We start from the raw sequence: 22,293 nt of genomic DNA on the forward strand, positions 1-22,293 counted from the left end.
CTCCATGCAGCGTAGTCCAAGTCCCAGAAGCCCAGGAATCCCGGATTGATTTGAAATGATGTTATTCACACCCTTTACATTGAAATTGCAGTAGCTGCCAATCTAAACGTAATAGCATGCGACACATCTGAAGAGTGTGCACAAGCTCGGTCATGTAAGAAATGTCTTTTAAAATCAGTTTTTTTTCCCACAGTCCCCAGCTACTTCAGTTGTTTCTGAGAATGGCACAACGCTGTTTTGCTGTGAAGCTCCAGAATTCTGCAGACCTTTCTACCCTGACCTCAGCCTCTAAGCTTTACCCTAGCTCTGATCCGATATCCACTTCTCTCCTGACCTCCATACCCATTTCCATATCTGTCTCATCCCTCAACCTGATCCTCACACCCCACTTTTGGAAATCCTCTCAAGCTCAGCTCTTGACCTTAGGCACCTCGATCATCGCGCCTTCAGACCTGTCCAGCCAATGAATACACAGATCCCCTCGCTGGCCCAGCACTCACGTCCCAATGTAATAAAAGGGATCCTTCTCTTTACTGGCACATTATCTAGAACACGTGCTCCAGCTGCTCTTATCTATGTGGATCACTTTGTGTATATTTTAATGAAAATATAAATATCAACATTTGCGCCCAATTTTAGCGTGAAACCCATCCATCCAGTACATATTACACAGCGTGAACTGTGCTCATAAAAATGCACCGCTGACCTCATCATGAGGGCAAAGCTGTAATGTATGCTTGAATTCTAATGTGCTAATTTTCCAGCAACATGAACTATCACTTTAAGGGTTTGCAGCTGAAGAGAGCCTTAATAAGATTAGCCCTGCCACTTGACAGCCACAGTTTAAGAGTCACCTCTACTGACCTGTGTCTCTCTATCCAGCAGAGTGTGCATGTGTATCTGTTTGCGCGTGTTACGTCCGCGTTTGTTAATGGTAATCTGCTTATCTGTGCCTGTATGCTTAAGCTGATGTAAATATCAGACTTTTCCGTTCGCGTTTTGTGCCCGTGCGTGAGCTCTGTCATGCCGAGACAAGCAACACATGCCTGTGCGCCGTCGATCCCCTCAAGTCAGAGGCAGACAGTATGTCATGACTTCGGACTGCCTCTGCCTTGCACAGTTTGTCTTTATCATGGGAGATTTGTGCCACTCAAGAATTTAGAGCATCTGCTCGAACCCCCGGCCTCTTAAAACACCCTGCCCACCCAGTCGAACTCCTCTCCTAAGGTGTGATTTAGGATGATGGGGGGGAGAACAAACAGGTGAAACGTTTGTCACTGGAATTCCCTACTTTGTGAACTGCGGAAAGTATAACCACAAGGAAGCTGGGGTAACTAACCTGACATGTGTACGGGCTGATGGTGGCAGATGTGCTGTTGGTAGCGGTGGTGGCTGGGTGTGCCAGATGTCTCCCTTCAACTCTATATGGGCAGTTTTGGCAGTCTGAGGCGAGCTGCTTAGAGAGACGGTGAGGAATATGCAGCTCTGCGTTCTCGTTCGACCCAGGCGCCACTTTGCAAAAAGCCAGGCACCTCAATGTGAAGCGTTTTAGCTGGCATTAATATCATAATCAGAGGTCTGTTTATTCTCAGGGCAGGCTGCAGGCAGTAAAATACACTGAACCCCACCGCCACCACCTACCCCGCCATGCCTTTTTCCTCCACTCATGCCACCCTCCGTCCTCTTATTCCCACCTCTATCCAGCCTTTGCCCCAGGACCTCGAGCCACTTAACATTCCTGACATATTCCCCCGTCATGGCCCATCATCACCAGCGCGGACTTGACCTGATCATATATCGCTACGAGAGTCAACCAGCTCTTGTTTGCTTGCCGGGAGTCGGACTCTCAAACATTCCATGTTGTTCTACATTCTGTGGCGATGAGGGAACAGTACCTCATGACAAGTATGTCAACAGAGAGTCTCTTCACTCTTATCTTCTGTTTGGGACGCTGGAGACCTTGGACACAGTTTATGGTAATAGCTCACCAATCCTAATCATTCCTCACTCCACCTGATGACCTTTCTTATTTTACGAGAGCAGATTACAAATACGATTTATACTAGATGACTTATGTTTTAAACGTACACAATAAATAACATACCTCTGTGCAGGGTGGACACCTCATACTCATACCTATACTCACCTTTAAAGTCACATTTGAGTGTCTTTTTTCTGCCCTGTTTGTTGAAGATGGAATTCAACGGCTGCTTTAAAGAGGCAGAAGCTAAAACAGAGAGTTTCGTACAGGGGGAATACAATGCTGCAGCACTGGACAGTATGAGAAAATGTATTATTATTATTATTTGTTTTTTAGAATGGAATCGTTTTGACAAGGCACAACTCGTGAGGATATATGTTTCCCTGACATAAATTGCACTGAACAAATAGTGCATTCAATAGAATAATTTGCTGCGTTTTTTCTGTTGTAAACAGTGGACATGCAATGTCTTCATTAGGATATAATGAGGTAACAGCAGCTGGTCACACACACGGAGTTTTCTAACTCCTAACCAACTGTAGATAAGACACACAACTGATAACTTAGCACGTAAACAGTATTCTCTTTCCACTCTGTCCGTCTCTCTCTTTCTGTGCTTTCTCTCCGGCCTTATCTTAGTGTTGAATGTTTTTCACTTGAACTCGCACTCGGCTAACATCACCCAACGCCAAATAGGCCGGCTGTTACAAAACACACTCTGTTTCATGCCAGGGTGCCGACTCTGGCAACACATCTCAGCCACCTCTCCATGTCAAAGTGTGTGTGTGTGTGTGTGTGTGTGTGTGTGTGTGTGTGTGTGTGTGTGTGTGTGTGTGTGTGTGAGAGAGAGAGAGAGAGAGAGAGAGAGAGAAATTAAGAGTGGGAATGAAGAAGAGATTCAGACTCAGAGAATGACATACGGTAGATGTATGCATGTTTCTGTGTATTTGTCAATCTAGTCACTGTGCTTCTAACACTGACCTTCTAGGGATGCCGGTTTCCCACAAAGTCTTTTCAGTTTAGCCCTCATTCTCGTTCTCGCCCTTGACCTCTGAATTTTCTTCCCAGAGGAGCAAATTCAAATTCCAAAGTCGCCACATTATTCTTGTCCCTCTGCAAAACATGCATGCCACAAGAACAGGCCGATGATATACATGCAATATTTACATCTTGAATGTAAGGTCTGAGCGTGTGAGAGTGTCTGTGTGTGTGTGTGTGTCAGGGCTGGAGGTAGAATTTAATCTTTGATACTGTTACCCACTGCAGCTCTGACCTACTTGTGTCAGTGTGCGGGGCTGCATGTAGACTGTTTTCCCTTCAGTGTGTGCTGCGTCTGTGTGTTTATTAGCGTTTGGGACGGTGTGTGTTCGAGGCGAACTCTCTGCGGACGCGGGGAGTGTGAGAAGCTGGGTGTTTTGACAGCTTTAGAACAGTTCCAGTACAGTGCTGAGGCAGGGGGTGCGCGGGGCCTGTTGGACAATCGGGCGAGCTGTAGGGGTGAGAACGGGGTCAGTGGAGGAGTGGACAGGAGGGGAAGAGTTTAGTTTTTTTAAAAATTGCCCCACGCCCATTAAAATGATACCTGATATCCGTTGCTCAACCTTGAATAAACTGATGATGTCGTCTGAAGATCAGTCCAGCTGAGCTTTTTCACCGGATTCACTTGCACCGTGTCGTAACAAGTAGAAAATCGGGTTTTTAAAATAGGTCAGCGTGGACTCTGTTTTTGTATCTTGGGCTTTTGCCTCTGTGGTTTGACGTGCGGGCCCCTATAAACTTTTTGCAAGATAAAAGTATTGTGACAGAGAAGTAGGGCATCGTCAGGACCCCAAATGATACAGTCGCTCGTATGACTTATCTTCAAATGTTCTTTTCTAACCATCATAGCCTCATAAACATATGATTTAATACTTACCATATTGGACAGAAATTGTGTTTTGTCATCTGAACAAATGAAGGTAAAAATGTCAATCTTGAGATAAAACCTGAGGAACGTTGCTTGTGTTGATTATGCAGCAGACTGAACTGTTTGTCCACGCAGCAGGGACACTCCTTGTTGAAGTAGCCATGCCAAAGAGTGATCTCAGCTCATTCTAACAAACTTTAAGCTCTCCAAAGTGTAAGAAGCCATGGGAGCAGACTTCCCACACAGCTAATGGAAGAGCCATAGAGCCCGTAAAACAAAGCCGCACAGTCCGTCTTCGTACTACTGTAGCTGAAAAGGCCAGACATCACCTCAGCCTGCGCTGCTTGAGAGTTCTCTCACAAGTACACCTCTCCAACAAAGGGGCTGCCTCTCCACATTTCTAAGCGCGCTCAGTGCCTGTGCTGTTGAACCCCTGCTTTCTCCTGCAGCATTCCAGCCCATCTTTCATGCTGTTTCATTCTGGCCGTGCCAGCCGGGTCAGGGGGCAGTGTTTTCTCAGGGCTTCAAGACAACTCTGGACAAAGGGATATAAAATAGACATCTCCACTGGTTGCACAAAGAAATCTTGTTCGCTTAATTGAGGTGTCGGCGCTGTGTAATTGCGCGTGTGCTTTTGCATGTTGGGTGCAAGGAAGCCCATGACGACACACACCTTCATGAGGTGAGCGCAAGGGTCAAGTAATAGATTTGTGGTTTGCTAACGCATTGAAACTCTTTCACTCTCGGTCTGTCTGTCTGACAGGCACTGCTGATCTTCAGTAGGATCGGTCAGCTCTCCCTGCAGAGGCCTTGAGTGACAGCAGTGCCATAATGTAACAGAGAGAGTTCTATGTATTCCTCCTTTGTTTCAGACAGTTCAGTACCAAAGTCTACCAGTAGATGTCTGCCTTCAGTCTTCCACAGCCATGAAAGGAAGTTCAGACTGTCCAGGATGCCCACGAGGCCATACACTGCAAAATGTTCCAGATGAACTGTGTGATAAAATGGGTTCTAATACAAATACCACTCTGGCCTCTCATCTCCTGTTTGCAGGCATGGTTGTAATGAAAGAGAGAGGGCACTCAAGAGATTCTTGTGCTGGATAACATGAAATTTACAAAGCAGTTGAAGTTTGAAATTAAAAATAGCTTTGCTGGCAGAACAAGGAGGTATTTTTGCCCCTCGGCCACATGGCAGCGTTTTTCTTTCCCGCTGCAGCTTAACATTCCAGAGATGAATTCCCAGACATTGAGATCTTGGAAAAAATCAGAGGGTAAAAAAGCCAGGTATTTTCCACAGCGATCCATGTCTGCCTTGGCCCTGTTCTTTCTTTTTTCTTTTTCTTTCTTTCTTTCTTTTTTTTTTTTTTTTTTTACTTGGCTCCTGTATTGGCTTTTGTAGCAATACACAATTGTTGCTATGTGGTAGCTAGTTGCTATGCTTGAACTCCCAGAATAACCATAGAAGAAAAATTGTCTCCGTTGCCCATGAGTAATAACTATTGCATCATTATCTGGATGTTCGTTTTCAAGAGGGGGATGACTGGCATGTGTGAGCAAGGATCAAAAGAATAATTAAGCTCAAATCAGATCCATATTTATAGTTTTGCACGTTTATTATTCTTTCTTTTTTTTTTTATTGTAGTATTTAGGAAAAGGAAGGAGGAGAACGCGCCCTTTCCCTCGTGTGTGAGTAGTGTTGCCAGCTGAGAGGCATGATGACGGTCTGCAGGCGGCTGAGCTGTGGATGTGAGTCCTCCACCAACAAAAGGCAGCGTGCTCTGCGGGACGTGTTGAGTTAACAGGACTGTAAAGAGCACAGTTTCGGGGCGGGGATACTATAAACTCTGAGGGACGTGGTTGGTTGTCGCGTTCTAATCTCCGACGACACATTCAAGTGCTCCTCCTCGCCTCGGTGAAATGCAGCCGCGGATGCCTGTTCGTAATATTTAGATGTTCACACAGTACAACCGACAAGAGAGAGGGAGAAAAAAGAGACCGGGGATTGATTTGGAAGTTTGATCAGTGCACAAGCACACCGGTGATATGCAGTCACTCTCCCTTACGAGCGTCTGTGCGTTGAAGTCCGCCCTCGAATGTGTCGCTGTCGTGCAGGAGGGGTGTCGATTATAGCGGAACCTCGGGAGCGCCGCCTGTTTTCGTTTTCTGACAGCGCCTGAACGCAGCGCAGGCTGAGACGGCCGACTTGTGTCGTGACGCGGAGTCGTGGGGGCGTGCCTCTGATGAAATCAGCTGGGGAAACAACAACACAGGAGGAGGGGTGGTGGTGGTGGTGGCTCAGACCAGGAAAATCTTCATGCCAGTTATGTTTAGATTTCTTCCTAACGAGCGTCCGATCAGAGTCACCCCCGGCGTTACACCAGGCCCGCAGCAGCCAGTAGCGACTCGTTGACGCCCGTGAGACGCTGGATCGAGGAGGCAGCGAGGGGAAGTCGGAGGGGAGGATGTGACAGGGCAGAGGTCCCGTGCGACAGACACTTTATATGCGCCCTTTGACAAACAACGGGACCACCGCGACCACCTCTGCGTTCCCCGCGCGTCTTTGTCCGGTTCGAGTGACCGGCTGAACCGCCAGCAGAGTGGCATGTGGGTCAATTCCGGAACCGTCGGAAGGTAGGGACCCCTCCTGCAGAGACACTGGGTCACATGCTTCCCGGTGCATTTCTCTTGTCGTGCACAGAATCAATCCACACTCCGCTAGAGAAAAGAAACAAAACAAAAAACAGCCTTTAACTCTGAAGACTCAGACATCATCCGCTGTGATCCATTCATTTCACGGTGTCCTTATTGTTCTTAATGGGGCGTTAATCTCCTATTATAGCTCTGCAGCGTCCCTGTGACCGTCTCCGAGGGCTCTTTACATTTCACATGTATTAAATTGTATTTAGCGAGACATGATACAACGGGAGATTATTGTTCCTCCTTTAATCCCACATGTGCCGCTGCTATCGGAGCTTTTCGATTCAGCGTTCAGTGCAGCGCAGCGGATGGGCTTGGCACATTACGCAAGACTTATTCAGCGCATCATTTGGGATGTAGGCTGACATCCACCTGCCTTTCACAACACTGATATGTGGAAGGCATCTAAAGCACCGCACCGGATGCGGTGTGTATCCGGGGCTTTATCTCCTGGGATATGGATGACTGGTTGTCTGGATTGTTGAATCGGTTTCCAAAAAAAAAAAAAAAAATATGAATGAGCCAGGTGGTTATGAATGGCTGCGGGGAGAGGGAGCGCACGAGGTGCCTTTTCATTGATGAGTGGAGTGATGCTGCACTGGAGTATTTACTGGAGCAGCACGCGGATCATAGCTGTGACCGTAAACAATAGATAGCTGATAACGTGCGGAATATCGCTGTTTAACACTCGTGCACGCACACGCACGGACATGGACACACACACACGCACACACACACACACACACACACACACACACACACACACACACACACACAGTAATGCTGATCCCGTCGCTATGACGTCACGATAGGGGTAGTGTTACGCAGGTACTGGCTGGGCTGGTGAGGAAGACTTTCTCCTCTGCCTTGAGCGGACTGAACACAGATTATTCTGCTTGACATCTGACCATAATTTCATTTCCCAGTCATCAGCAATTAATCATATCTGCAGCCTGTGGTTGCGTAAACGCTTTGGCACGCGTCTTTTGCATTGTGCAATCGTTGTCTTCTGGCCAGTATCATTTTGTCATGAAAAGATGTCTCTTAACGGCCACCCCGTGAGTGTAGCTCGTCCGTTTGTGGCAACACCAACTGTTCAAAATGTCATTATTAGCATTCTCATTTTTGATTTATTAGAAATCCGCTCTAGCAGTTCTCTTTCCTGGTAAACCCCTTTGTTGTTGTTTTGTTGTAGAGACAGTCCATCACCGCTGCCGTTAATGAATCAATGATCGGGGCTGTCGGTACGTATGCGGTCAGATAGATGTGGAACAGAGCTCCTTATTGTCCCGGCCAGGCACTATGCCCAACGATTTGACTGTGTCAACAGCTTTGAGATAACATGCAGTGCAACACTGACAGACCCACATGGAAGAGTCAGCCAGCACTTGAAGGACTGCTTGAATGCTCTGACCTCTGTTTAAGGCTGTAGTGGAAGGTACTCAGAGGAGCTAGACATCGCAATTGTGTATTATGTGTGGGACCTTATCGGTCTGATCCTGGTAAGCTTTAACACGGACCCTGGAGCCGAGGTGGAAGAAACTATGTTGTGCTTTTTTTGTTCAGCACCGTCGCTGGTGTGTTTGTAAGCTGTTCGGTGCATGATGGAGTGATAATTAGGGTCCTGGCTATTTCTGAGTCGTAAGGCCCAAGGTTTTGTTATACATTCTGGCCCATTTTAAAAGGTATTTTACATCGTGTTTGAATCCCCTGTCACGTTCCCACAGGAGGTAAGTGGCCTGGAATATCATCTCCCAGACTTAATCCACCTCTCCATCGACGAAGTTGCCGTAGTATTTGGGTCACTGACTGAGTCACAGTTGCTTTGACAGAGAAAAACAGAAATGCTGCACTTCTCATTACCCAAATACTCATTTGGAAAATGGAAACCATACTTAGAGAATGAGATACTGTGTCGTGTGTGATGTTTTTTTAGAGTACAAGAACAATATATATGTATATTGCTCTTTGAATTAAGACTTATCGCAGGGTATAATAAATCATAAAATACTCTCATGATAAATGTCAAAGGAATTGATGTTTATCTGTTTATGTTGGTGGTAGAAGACAGGTAGAAATGACAGACAGAGATTGTATAGAAGGAAATATTGGAGTGGATACTGGAAAGTATAGGGGTGTGGAAGAGAAACTGGAATAGAGACAAGGAGAGTAAAGACAGCAGGAGAGATGGAGAGAAAGAGTAGGTGGAAAATATGGACAGGGGAGGAGGAGGAGGAGGAGGAAGAAGAAGATGAGGAGGGATAAAGGAAATGAGGACATCAAGAGGAGCCTTCCTGTGTTTACAAAGCATTACCGCAGCGGGGAGAGGAGGAGGAGGAGGAGGAGGAGGCGAAGGAGGAAGGGGAGGGCTCTCTCAAATCAGACAGACACGCTGCTCCCAAAGACCCTCTCATTCATTACGATGGATGTGTGCGTATCGCCGCCTGCCACGGGCCATGCGGTAATACCAGTACCATCTGCAGTGGGCGAGGCGAGTACGTGCAGTCCCGCATGTGTCTATGTGTGTCTGCGCCAGTGTGTATGAGTCTGAGGTCTACTGTCAGCCATCCAGGGAGCCAAGAAGAGGCCACAGACCAGGTTATGTAACCAGTCTGTGCCAGCTGCGCCTGTGGCAGCCACTGTCAAACACCCACACAGCACACACACTTTTCCTACACAGACAAGAGTGCACACGCCTAAAAAAAAAAAAAAAAAAAAAGTACGAATGAGTAGACATTTCTTTCTTTTGTGAGAGCAAACCTTTGCCAGAAATAGTCATTAAAGAATTAGGTTGCACGCATGATTGCACATGTATCCATCATTTCTTCCAACAATTACACATGGACACCCTGACCACGCAGCCGAGCCGGAGGCAGTGTAAACCCCAGAGCTCTGTGTGAGTGCGCAAGTGTTCGCCCGTGTCTAATGCGGGGTGGATATTGGGGTCACTTTTGTTGCATGGGGAGGCGGGCGGCTTCGTCATCGGCGTAGGGGGTTGAACTTCAGCCTCAAGGAAGAAGACAATAAAAAAGAGGCAGATGGGAGCTATGGAGGTTTTTTTTTTTTTTTTTTTGGGATGAGCGCGGTTTGCTGCCAGTAGATCGCTAAAGGTGTTACATAACAGAGAGATGGAGACGGAGGGGGGAAGCGAAGCGGGTGTGGGAGGGCAGTCTGCTTAATGCTGCTCCTTGATTGCTGTCCAGAAAAAAAAACAAAAAAAACGGCGAGGTCGTGGGGAGATAGATGGATTGATGGCGGCCGGTAAAAAGGGTGGCGGAGGTGGAGGGAGGGTGATGGGAGGAATAACTGGGACAGGACGAGGAAGACGGGCGGGAGGAGAGAGGTTACTACCAGACGGTGAGTGAAGCGAAGGATGGGATAGCTGTGAGCTGGAGATTTCAGTAGGAGAATAAATAGCCTACAGGATGAGAAGGAGAGTGAGGGAGCTTGTCAGCAGGTCAGAGGGTTTGGTTGAATGGGCACAGCTGGGCCCAAAGCAGACAGACCTAGAGCGACTGAAGGATAAATGAAAGGATTTACAAAGGAAGCAATGGGCCAGTATAAAAAAAAAAAAGAAAAAAAAGATGCCAGGAGCTCTGCAGTGAGGCAGAGCTGTAATCCATCTCCTTATGAAACCCCCTCTGGCCTTAAAGCAAAGCCATACTGAGACGCACGCTGTCCAAATTATGCATGAGCTTCTTTGTCTGTCTGGTCCTCCTGCACCGAACACGCACACGCACAGTCGCGCAAACACTGACTCAATCCGTGACATTCCAGAGTAAACCAGAAGGTCTGTGTTTTTGTGTGTTGAGTGGGCGTTTTGAGTTCCCGTCACAGTGTTCCTATCACCCATCAATATGCCTGTGTAAGAGTACGAGAAAAAAAACTGGGTCAGAATCTCATCCTCTCTCTTTACCCACACACACATTCCTTTGTCCCTCGCAGCCTCCTGCTTTGTTGGGAAGATGACACTGCATGCACGGCTAGCAGATGAAGTCTAGACGTCTATGTGTGTGTGTGTGTGTGTGTACAGTTCACTATAGGTCGTTGGCTTAAAAATGAAACCTGAGCTCTGTGGCTTCTCTTTCCACTCCTCTGTGCTGCACTGCTCTTGCTTTCACAGTTTCCTGCCTCTGCTCATCCTTTTGGTCGTGCAGTTAGAAATGACGGTGGATGCTTGCGAGAGCTCACGAAGTCAAGAGAGCAGGTGCGTGTTTTTCGAGCGCGGCGATGCGTGAGCTTAACGCAGTCAGGTTGTTTTGTGCGCCGATTCGACACGTGACCCGGGCCCGTTGCTCCGAGGCCCGGCGCGGGGCCTCAGATGGAGGCTGATGATATCTGGAAGCCGGGTACTCTTGATCCCCCTGAGAAACTGACCACACCACTGCCACTGCTGCCTCCTGGTTACATCACTCCTCGCATCATTCCATGCCTCGCAGGCCAGCCCTAAGCTCATTACCACATGCACATGCACATTGCACGCACGCCCACGCGCAAACACACACACACACCGACTTCAGAACTCCTGTGGGTCTGAAGTTGAAAATCTCTCGCTCTCCCCTGCTGTCGCCCTCTCCCTCTCTGAGAGAACCTCACATTTGACAGTAGAGGGAAGCAGCAGCAGTAAAAGCTGTGATTTGTTCCCCTGAGCAGCCTCAGTTATTGTTGGTCTTGCCCTCTTGATCCTAATGGCATGACTGACTGATTCTAATGCTGCGCTGACAGTCCCTCTTTTTCTCTCTAAGACTCTAATAATCCCCTCCCTGCCTTGTCTCTCTTGCAATCCCTTTTGCTTATCTGCCGTTTCATTGGAAACGCTGGGAATTAACATTACTGTGCATCCTCTCTGCCTCTGTCTGTTGTCGCCTGTTACATTTCAGTCCCGCTCTGCCCATATGTTCCTTCCTGACATATTGTGGATGTTAAAAGAACCACTGGTGTAGTCAGGCTTCGTCTTTCTTTTCCCAATAAACCCACAAAGGGGACCGCTGCTGTGGCAGCTGCCGTGAACATCAGGCAGATAGCTGCTAGATAAGTGCGAGGTTGCGGTAACATTTTATTGCTTCTTCTATCTCTCCTCCACCTGTAGTACGTGTCTCTGAAGGTGTAGCAGGAAGACAGGTGGCAAGGGAAAAAAAAGGGGTATTTATAACCCCGAAAGACACAATTCTGTCTGTTCCATATGAGCCACTCAGGAAACAGCCTCTTCGACGGAGACCTCATATCACTTTCACTTAGACAAAGGTAGGATCTCTGCGCTGCACTTCCTGGCTGATGTAATCAGGACTTACCAGGAAATGTTTTTGTTGTTGTTGACAAAAGAGATCACAAGACGAATGAGGTCTTTTTATGTCAGCAGATTGGAAGTGTTTGTGTGCGTTTGTGTGTGTGGAACTGCAGAGAAGGTCATTGCTGAATAGCAGGCTGCAGGCATGGCTCATGTGTCCGATGAATAGATGCCATTTTTAGCAACTGGTGTCTGTCAGTGCTGGACTGAAGTGTTGCGCTGGAGTCCACGTCAGTGGAATAACAAGTGATGCCTTTATGAATGTTTCAGATGCTCTATTTATGGGGCTGTGGGGTTGGTCTCTGAACTAGTTGCGAGGACGGATAGACTGATTAGCTGACTACAGGTCTCACTCTGTGTGTGTGTGTGTGTGTGTGTGGAGGCTTATTATGTAATAGAGCAGATTCTACCAGGAATGTTTTGGGAAAAAAAAAAAAAAAGAAAAAGAAAAAAACGGTATTAACATGTGTTTTGACATGTCAGAAATGTTTGTAAGCAGTTTATGGAAAGGGGATTTTGATAAGCTTTTTACAGTGATGTTTGCTTTTTGAAAGAGGAAGTCAGTTGAGCTGTGTGCACATGCATAACCACCTCCGTCTTGTGCTAAGGTTTAGACCATAGTCAAGCATGTAACCACACTTTCCTCTGCGCAAGCCTGCAGTGAATATGTTTGACCCCCAAAGAGGATGCACAGCTCCCCCTGGACTCACCAACGACCTGGAAAGTTAATTAAAAGTGCCGTGTGGGGGATTTTTAATTGTTGGCTTTTGTGTGACGTTTCATCGCTTTTGCATCATGTTTCCTGTGAAGCGAAGATGCTATCGATTCGTCAGAAGGGGAGCAGATACAGAGGAAAGACAGGCAAGGGGAGAGAAAGGACAGAGAGCTCAGTGGAAGTCTCTTTTTTGTCTCCCTGTCTTTCTCTCCCTCTCTCTGTTAGCTGTTACAGAAATAGCTCTGCGGTCCCTCTATTCCTCAGCCTGCGAACCATGTGTTCTGTTGAGGAGTTTGGCAGGAGCTTCTGTAAACTGGTCAGCACAGCCATGGCAGCTCAGAGTCTTAACAAAGCTGTCCTAGCCCGGACCGGACCAGAGCTAGAAACGACTGCACCCGACGCCGGTTATTTTTAATCACAGTGTCATTCCTCCTGGGATTCTTTATCGATGCGATCTTAATTTCCCATGAATATTGAATTAACCTCTTTTTTCATTTCCCTCCCCCTCCTATCTCCCATTCTCCAGGGCCCTCTCCATGGATATAGACACAGACTATGAGCGGCCCAATGTGGAAACCATTAAATGTGTGGTGGTTGGGGATAATGCAGTAGGCAAGACCAGGCTAATCTGTGCCCGGGCCTGCAATGCCACCCTCACACAGTATCAGCTGCTTGCCACCCACGTGCCAACCGTCTGGGCCATCGACCAGTACCGTGTATGCCAGGAGGTGGGCACACCAGAAACACACACATACACACACACACACAGAGTGGAAAAAGACACATATAGGCAAAATTGAGTACACTGTGCATTAGCAACTTAGGTAAAAACACGTCACATGCAGCTTGACATTGTGCAGGATTTTTTTTTTACCCTGTAGCCTAGTGATTGCATAATCCTTCAATTCAACTAAACACACCAACATCACCGTGAAGTTGAGACCTTTTGACCTGATTGCAGCGGTATGTGTCTGTGTCGCAGGTGTTAGAGAGATCTCGTGATGTAGTGGATGAGGTCAGCGTGTCCCTGAGGCTATGGGACACATTCGGGGATCATCACAAAGACAGACGATTTGCCTATGGCAGGTGAGCAGAAACACACACCAAACAGGCACGGGCGCATGCGCACACACACACACACATGTGCGCGCGCACTCGCTTTCATCAGACATTCTAGCAGCCAGAGTCTAGTTACTGACCCAAAAACACAATTACTGGCTGACCACAAGGTTAACCACATCACACCATGTTCCAGTTTAACAACTGGTTCAGCCAAGAGATTTCTGAATCTTGGCTTGAGAGTTTGTAAGGTGCTGAAACAGTTTCCTCGGGCTAATATTTGACCAAACTCATTGTCGGCTGGTTCAGGAGAGTGTAATTAGAACTTACGATGAGAACAAGTTTTGTCACATCCAAATAATAAACAAGCCCACGTAACATTTACCTACCAGAAATTGTTTACTGTGTAATCCAGTTGCAACACTTTAAAGTTGAACTCCGCCCTCAAGCTGTTACATCCTTCCTCCAGCAGACATTATTGGATCATCGCTCTATCCTCTTACTCCCCATCCTGCTGCTTTATTGGCATGAAGTGCAAAAGCACTTATTGCCAAAGCAAAATCAGCAAACACCAATTCAGATGACGACATGACAGTAACACGGAAGAGTGAAAATATATGTCATGCATCGTTAAAAGAGCACTGTGTCTAGACAGTATTTATTATTTTGTGTTGCATTTTTCTCGTTTGTAACACAACATTTACCACTCACCAATTAGTTGTTGTAGTTCTTGTGCTTGTAAAAGGGCCACACCAACAGAAGCTCCTCTCTCCCACAGAAAAACGGCTCCTGAAACACCTCGTCTGTAGTCATGTCTTTAAGTAGTTTACATCATCTAGTCACACATTTGCATCTATGCCAGAGAACGTACAAATTAATTTGCCGCAGCTGCTCTGTTGTTGTCGGCATTGCTGGCTCAGGCGTATGTTAGCCCACCAATCTGAGCAGACTGGGTACTGAAGAGGCGGTTCTCAAAGAGACAGGAGCTAAAATATGTCAGACAGAGGGGGAATTTGATGCTGCAACATGTGTGTTAACCTATTCTAATAGTTGCCTTAAACGTTGTTATGAACCTGAGCAGGGTATGTCTCCTTTAATGTGTCTTTAATGGTCATCATCATCTGTCACCCGGCTTTAAAACTTAACATCCAAACTCACACACACACGCATATATTGTCTAAAGGCTGGGTGGATGCACTTTGTGTGACATGTCACCATTTAACATTTGTATATCTGTGAGACTGAATTTGTATATTTCTAGGTTGTGCCTGCCTTCGTTCTCCCGCTCCCGTCTGCACAATCTACATCTGTTTGTGTGCGTCTTTGTTTGTTTGTGTGTGTTCGTGTCTGTCCACACGTCCTGTATGCTTTGTCAGCCTGCAGTCAGCTGATAAAGACACACTGCCGGCTCAGCTGTTTTCCGCCTGCCTGTCTCCCTGGCGGCTGCAGCTCCACGCATCTACCTCCCTCTACTCTCCCGTCCTGCTCTCCCCTTAACTCACCTCACCTCACCCCGCCTCCCCTCTCCCCGGTCTCGCTCATTGCACTGTTACTCAACGCCCATCATTAGCCTCCTGTTTGCCCTTGACACTTCGCTTTCCCTTCACCCTCTCAGCACCTTCTTCCACTCTGTAGTTTTGTTGATATCAAAACTCAAAACATCACATTGTCTGGTCGGGTCAGACTGTCACATGCTTTGTTAGGAGAGAAACAACAATCTTTGCCTGGAAATAGGCTAAGCCAAACTTAACCTGAGCCAACCGCAACTTAACTTTTTCTTCATTAAAGAACAAGCCGAGCAATGTCATATTGCGCTTTCGCACATTGTTCTTCTAAGCCATTTTAATAGCACATTAATGACTTTTGTAACGCGGTTGTGACAGACTTAATGACTCATTAGGGGTCTCATGCCAGGCGGTGTGATTGCAGAGCGATGCATATGCCTGCATGAGGCCCATTCATTTCTTTACTGCGAGAGAATCCGATCGTTTAGGACATCTCTGCCGTGTTTGTGCTTGTGTAAGAGCTGGTGTGCATTATGTGTGTCCTCTCTTACATAATCTGGCAACCGATGACCTTTGTAGTTTGTATCCACTGCGTGCGCGCTCGCACACACGCACACAGAAATCACTAGATAACCAGTTGCTTGTGGAGCTATTTATAATACATTAATGCTGGGGATGAATTATTAGTAATAGCACATTGGACTTGTTTGCTGTCACTTCACCTCTGACACAGCTGTCCTCCATCTCTTTTCTTCTGCTTGTCTTCTCATTTTATATGATATACCCTTGGTACTAGTGACCCAAGTAACAGCATGACATACATGAAAACAGATATGTAGGTCATCTGGGTTCACCTGCAGGTTGAACCAAGAAATAGCTCCTTCCACACCAACCACATTCTATGCGATGCAACAGCACTAATGGATTGTTCTCATACTCATTTTTAATGCTCACTTTCGCTCTTTGTAATAGCTGCTCTTGAAAGATAAGTTAAGATTGGACAGGTTCAGAAGCCCGCTGGGGCAACTAGTTGGCAGCCTGTGTAAACCTGTTCCCAGCACAGAGCCTCCCCTCAATCTGTACAGTGTCACCATCTAGTACAGTGTTATGTTAACACAAAGGTACACTGCAGTAAGGCATAGGTTGTAAAGAGAAGTATTTTCCTGTAACCACGAGGGCAATGGCATGTACACATGACATGCCCTCAAGCAGACAAAGCCTCGGTAATGATCTCTTGACAAAGTGCTAATGGGAATTCCTACGTGTGTGTGTACGTGTGTGAGCTGTGATTTAATACTTCGGTGTATGTTAGGTAGCGTATTATGTCCTTGGGAGTAGGAGCTTTTCAGAGATTACATTGGGGAAAGTAAAGATGGACTATGGAACCTATGTCCGCACTGCACAAAATGCAGAAAGTGGAAAGTCCCATGCTTTGAGCCATGTGCCTTCATAAGTAGTTCTCTTAACAGATGCTTCCTTTTTTGAGAATCCAACACTCTGACCTGTTGAAACTTCATTCAGAACAGGTGGCCTGTTTATTTGATTTGCACAAAGCGAAGACTGACTTTGACATGAAATACCACATAAAACAAGTTGATAAGATCTTTTTTCTTTTTTTACAGTGCAGCCATTTTCTGTTCAGTAAGTAGGCCATATTCGCTGTAGCGCAGGTGTTTCACCCATGGGAAATAAGAGGGGTGTCAAAACGCGGTTGTCAGGATGTAGTTTAGCACCTCACATCTTCAGATGAATACTTTAAGCGTGATAAACAGGAATACATATATTTCTATATTTATCTGCCGGTCATCAATGATGGATAATGTGGCACACATGTTACACAAGTGATGCAAATGCAAAAACAGGCCTGGTCTTGTGATGCTGGGACTTAAAACCATGTGCTTTTTTTTGTTGTCTTAAGTGGTAGATCATTTAAGAATTTTAGATTCCTGCACTGTCAGCCTTGTTCTGATACCTAATGATCCGTCTCACTCAGCGGCGACTTTGATTTACCATTAGCTCGGATTAGGCGCGCATGCACAAACTTGACACAGAAATCAGCAGCAGATATCAGCTGTAAATGCTGCTGTCTGCCTGCTCAAACACATCGGTTGAGGAAATGAATTTATGTGTGTGTGTATCCCGATCTATTCTTAGCCTTCTCTTTGTGGTTCATGTAGCCTTGGAGGGCTTAGGGAGATTTACGTAAGAGCGAGAGAAAGACAGACAGAGAGAGAGAGAGAGAGAGAGAGAGAGAGAGAGAGACAGAGAGAGAGAGAGAGAGAGATGGGCCACACAGATCACCAGCCCAGAGGCCCAGACACACGCACACACACATGCACACACGAGCGTCTTGCGACCCCAGCTTTTTCTATGGCACTGTCCATGCTCCCACAGTGCCTTGCAGCTGTTGAACAGGCTTCCTCCATACACATATCACACACGTTTGAACATAAACTGACAAGACGTCTGTGACTCAGTGCCGACCCCTTTTTTCTTCCTCTCTTCTCTGTCCCCTTCACTCAATCAAAGACCAAACGTCTCCTCCGCTGACATGTCTTGCCCACGACACAACAGATCTGCTCTCCTGTGCCGTCCTTCTTCCCATCTTCTGTGATGTTGTAAGACTTTTCTCTCTCCCTCCTTTTCCTCTAGGTCTGATGTAGTGGTGCTGTGCTTCTCTCTGGCTAATCCCAACTCCCTGCGCCATGTACGCACCATGTGGTTCCCGGAGATCAAGCACTTTTGTCCCCGGACACCCATCATTCTTGTTGGCTGCCAGCTGGATCTGCGCTATGCTGACCTGGATGCAGTTAACCGCGCACGACGACCCCTAGCCAAGTGAGCTGCCGCCTTCGTCAGACATTAACAGAGAAATTTAGATAAAACATGAACCACTGGGGCTTTCAGTGAGAGATACCTGTGGGGTTTTCCAGTCAGTGATCAGTGATCATAAATTGGTAACTGAATCCCTGTAAATAAGACATTGACAACTGTGTCATCATTCTCTCATCCTGTCCCGCAGACCCATCAAACCAACAGACATCCTTCCCCCGGAGAGAGGCCACGAGGTGGCAAAGGAACTCGGGATTCCCTACTATGAGACGAGCATTGTTGCCCAGTTCGGAGTCAAAGATGTTTTTGACAATGCCATCCGAGCTGCCCTCATCTCCCGTCGTCACCTGCAGTTCTGGAAGTCTCACCTGAAAAAGGTCCAGAGGCCCCTTCTCCAGGCGCCCTTCCTGCCTCCGCGTCCGCCTCGCCCCATCGTGGGCATCCCAGACCCGCCTCCTGCGGACGGCGAGGGCCCTGATTCCCTTTTCTGCCATCCGCTGTGTGCAGATGTCCTCTTCCTTCTTCAGGGCGGTGCCACTCGCGTCTTTGCACACAAAGTCTATCTGGCTACTTCCTGCTCCAAGTTCTATGACCTCTTCACCCTTGATCTTGGTGGATCGTGTCTGGGGCCACGGGGGGAGGAACAGGAGAATAAGGAAAACTTGGAGAGCGGGGAGGAAGATGAGCAGAGCAGGAGAGGAGCCAAGGAGCAAGCTGGGCGCACTAAGAGCCTGGACATTGATAAAGACGGGGTGGACGGAGGAGTGCGGGGCCTGAATCGACCCCAGCTGCTCCAGCAGGGCTCTTTGAGGACTTCCCAGAGCGATAATGCCCTCCCCTCCAGAGCTTTGTACTCTCTGGGTGCACTGGGGACTGGGCGAGCACTTTCTGGATGGGGAAGGGGGTTCCTGAGTGTGTGCCTGGAGCATGTCGATGATCCCATGACTGGACGACCACGACTCATGACTGTTGTAGCCATGGACGCACTTATACAGGAAGAACCATTCAAGGTGATACACCTGAAAATGTATTAATACACTATAAGGAGAGAATTATATTATATAGTTGATGTGAATATTACAAAGAGTTTTTTGGTGTCATGATAGTCGTTCCTAAGGTCTATATTTGACCTTTGACCTCACTTTGCTCTGTTCTCAGGTGGTGCTTCAGTACCTGTACACAGGCAGCCTGGACGAGGGCCGAGGCGACCTGATGCAGGTGGCAACCATAGCAGAGCTGCTCGAGGTGTTTGACCTGCGGATGATGGTGGCCAATGTTCTCAACCGGGAGAGCTTCATGAACCAGGAGATCACCAAGGCCTTCCATGTGCGCCGAGCCAACCGCATCAAAGAGTGTCTCAATAAGGGGACCTTTGCTGGTAAACCACTGTGCCAACCGTTCAGTGCCATTCAATGCTTTCAGTAACATTGATGTGGGTGTAGATGTTTTCCACGTACGCATCAGTGGGTGTTTGCAAGTGTGTGCATGTGTGTGCGGGCGAATGTGAGATGGGAGCCATAGTGGATTATGAACAGAAAGGATTTTGCTCATTTCCAGCATTCTCTTTCAGTCTCTGTAAATGTACACTCTGTGTACATTGTACACGAATATTTGGTATAAAAATGTGCATTTTGTGTGTCTGGTTTGTCTGTTTTCTGAATTCCTTCTTAAACCATCATGTGATTTCGATGATGGCGCGTTTCAGTCTGCCTGGTGTTCTTGTGCTCGCTCTTGTGTGCTTCCTGTGTCCTGTGTTGGTGTTGTGTTTGTCTGTCCCCTAAGCTGTTCTGTATGCATGTTTATCACAGCATTTGCAGCCAGTGCTAGGCATCTGCTGTCTCTGAACAAAGCCTGTCTCACAGTCACTCCCTCCTATACTTCCTCTGTTGCCTTCATTGTTATGATACGGGGAATCTTTCTTTAAAAAGCGTGTAAAAGATTCTACTGATAAACTCTGAAAAGATCTACCGTATACTATAATATTACAAGTGGGTTGAATTCAACATCATAACACATAGCTGCTGTGTCCCCTTTTAACTCTTTCTTTACCAAAGTCTAGAATCCTACTACCCTGCGTCCACTCTCCTTCCCTTAATCTGTGTCAAAAGCCGTTCTGTCCTTCTGTCAATTTATCTCTCTGTCTGTCTACCTGTGTCCACGTCTCTGTGTGTGTGTCTGTCTGGCCTTCTGTCTGCCTGTGTGTATGTCTGGACGTCTGCCTTGTCTGTCTTTCCCCCTCTGTAGCTTGGGCTTCTGTGGCACTCCACGAGATGAATGCTCTTTTCCCACCCCGGTTTTAGATGTGGTGTTCCGACTGGACGATGGCTGCCTCCCGGCCCACAAGCCCCTGCTCATCTCCAGCTGCAACTGGATGGCCGCCATGTTCCGTGGGTCCTTCATGGAAAGCTACATCGAAGAGGTGAGTTCGGACACACCGGGAAGAGCATGAGGAGGGAGTCACCTTTGTGATTTCATGAGGGTTTTGTGTCCTTAAATTCCTGGAAATACACAGCAGTTAACTCAGTTCGCACGGGGCAACCTAACGAAACACTTGTAGTCAGCGCTTGTGTCAACAACTGCAGTAAGAGATAAGATAAACATTATTTGTCCCACGCCTGGGAAATGTGTCTGTTACAGCAGATCAACAGTGAAAAGAGGAAAAGGCTGATGAAGTGCTCAGTAAAAATAAAAACTATATGTACCTCATACATCTGTCACTTACAGATGCCACCATGGTAGATAATTGCAAATATAATTGTGATATACACATGATGTGAGGTTTTAAACTAAAGGAGGGAGGGAGGGAGAGAGAGACACTTTGTTCACTGTCACACAATGGACTGCAACTACGAAGCTGGTGATCTGTGATTCCCCTCATACATTCATCCTCGCATGGCACAGACTGATATTAGCTTAGTATATGCAACATATAGACACATGTTGGAGTGTAGACTGATTAACAGATGGAATAAGATAGAAAATACAAATACAGTGTATAAACTATATCTTGTTGAAAATATATCTTAAAAGGTCGAGTAATGTGTATATGATAAAATATGTATAATGTAACACGTATGAATAGTATACTAGTAACATAATATATATGAAAATGAATAAATATGATCTAGATAACCAGGGATAAATAGTGCAAAGTAGCTAGTTGTAAGAGGTGGGTGATGGTGTTACATTATGTCGTGCCTCAGTTAAAACGTCGGAGCAGGAACAAGGGACCTGTGGTAGTGCTCCCTCTAGAACTGTGGGTGTAGCAGTCTGTTGCTGAAGGAGCTGCTGCGGCTCCCACAGTCTCATGCAGGGGTGAGAGGTGTTGTCAATGATTGACGTCAACAATTTCTCACCCACCTCCTCAATGGAATCCAGAGGGCAGTCCAGAACACAGCTAGGAGATTAAAGATGAAACCACAGTGTTTCAAAAGTGTTCTTAACAGTGTCCTGCACACTCCAAAGGACTTCAGTTCCCTCAGCAAATGGAAATGGCCCTCTTTTGAACGGGACAACCATGTTGGTTGGTGACTCGGATGGGAGCGGGGGGGGAACCACCTTTGTGGTCATCGGGAGTTGGAGGTGGTTGAGCGTGATCCTGTTCGTCTGCCTTCATCAGGTGAAGTTAACTTTAGGTTATCGGTGTGAGGTGGTTGGAATTCCCCTTGCTACCCCCTCACCTGGTCGAAGAAAGGGGAAGACTGAGGGTAGGTGTGGTAACCAGTGAAGGTATGATTGGGACGCCAAGTGGTCTGTACTCTGGTGCATTGAAGAGGGGTTTGGTACTGGAAAAACTCTGTACCTCTCTGATAAGCATGTTATTCTTTACACACTTAGTACAGTCAGTATTATGGCTATTCAAGCTGTCAGTGTCCTCACACGTGGCCTGTGGAGCACTTCTCTAAAAGAACAAATTAACAAGTTAAGTAAATGGGTTACTTGGATAAGATGCGTTATATCATGCAACCTGCGTGCACTGAGCATTGGAGGATTAACAGCTCAAGAAGCTTGAAGCCTCCTATCAGATTGATCCACAATCTGTTTGCAAACCACATTTGCATGTGGTTTGCAAACTCAGCAAATACACAGCCTGCGATAGTGAACTGAGGATGTTTCACCAACCCGTTCATAGCACAAGCCAAGAAGAGTCATTCTTTTCGAGGTCAGCATGGCTTCCCCAAGTGGCGGATCTGGTTGCTTCAGGTGTCCTCTCACCTGAAGTTTAGCTTCTGGTTGCTCGGTGTTCCTCCGGAGGCAGGGCCTGTGCAACGGACCTGACCTCACCAGGAAGGAAGTTCATGCGCCTGGC

General features: G+C 47.0%; 1 protein-coding gene across 4 annotated transcripts in view; it reads left to right on the forward strand.

The window, feature by feature from the left end:
• rhobtb4 (Rho related BTB domain containing 4) overlaps positions 1-22,293 on the forward strand; it is a 44,687-nt gene that overhangs the window by 11,959 nt on the left and 10,435 nt on the right. For 3 of the 4 annotated variants that reach the window (XM_037098725.1, XM_037098727.1, XM_037098726.1), the window contains exons 3-8: positions 13,115-13,316; positions 13,571-13,674; positions 17,805-17,990; positions 18,175-18,994; positions 19,143-19,362; positions 20,285-20,403. In XM_037098725.1, coding sequence (XP_036954620.1) covers positions 13,125-13,316; positions 13,571-13,674; positions 17,805-17,990; positions 18,175-18,994; positions 19,143-19,362; positions 20,285-20,403 — 1,641 coding nt within the window. In that variant the 5' untranslated portion in view covers positions 13,115-13,124. Of the gene's footprint in view, positions 1-6,491; positions 6,521-13,114; positions 13,317-13,570; positions 13,675-17,804; positions 17,991-18,174; positions 18,995-19,142; positions 19,363-20,284; positions 20,404-22,293 lie in introns of those variants that run through there. The other variant, XM_037098724.1, reaches the window with a different exon arrangement.

Source organism: Acanthopagrus latus, chromosome 5 (genome assembly GCF_904848185.1).
Source record: "Acanthopagrus latus isolate v.2019 chromosome 5, fAcaLat1.1, whole genome shotgun sequence".
Lineage (NCBI taxonomy): Eukaryota > Metazoa > Chordata > Actinopteri > Spariformes > Sparidae > Acanthopagrus > Acanthopagrus latus.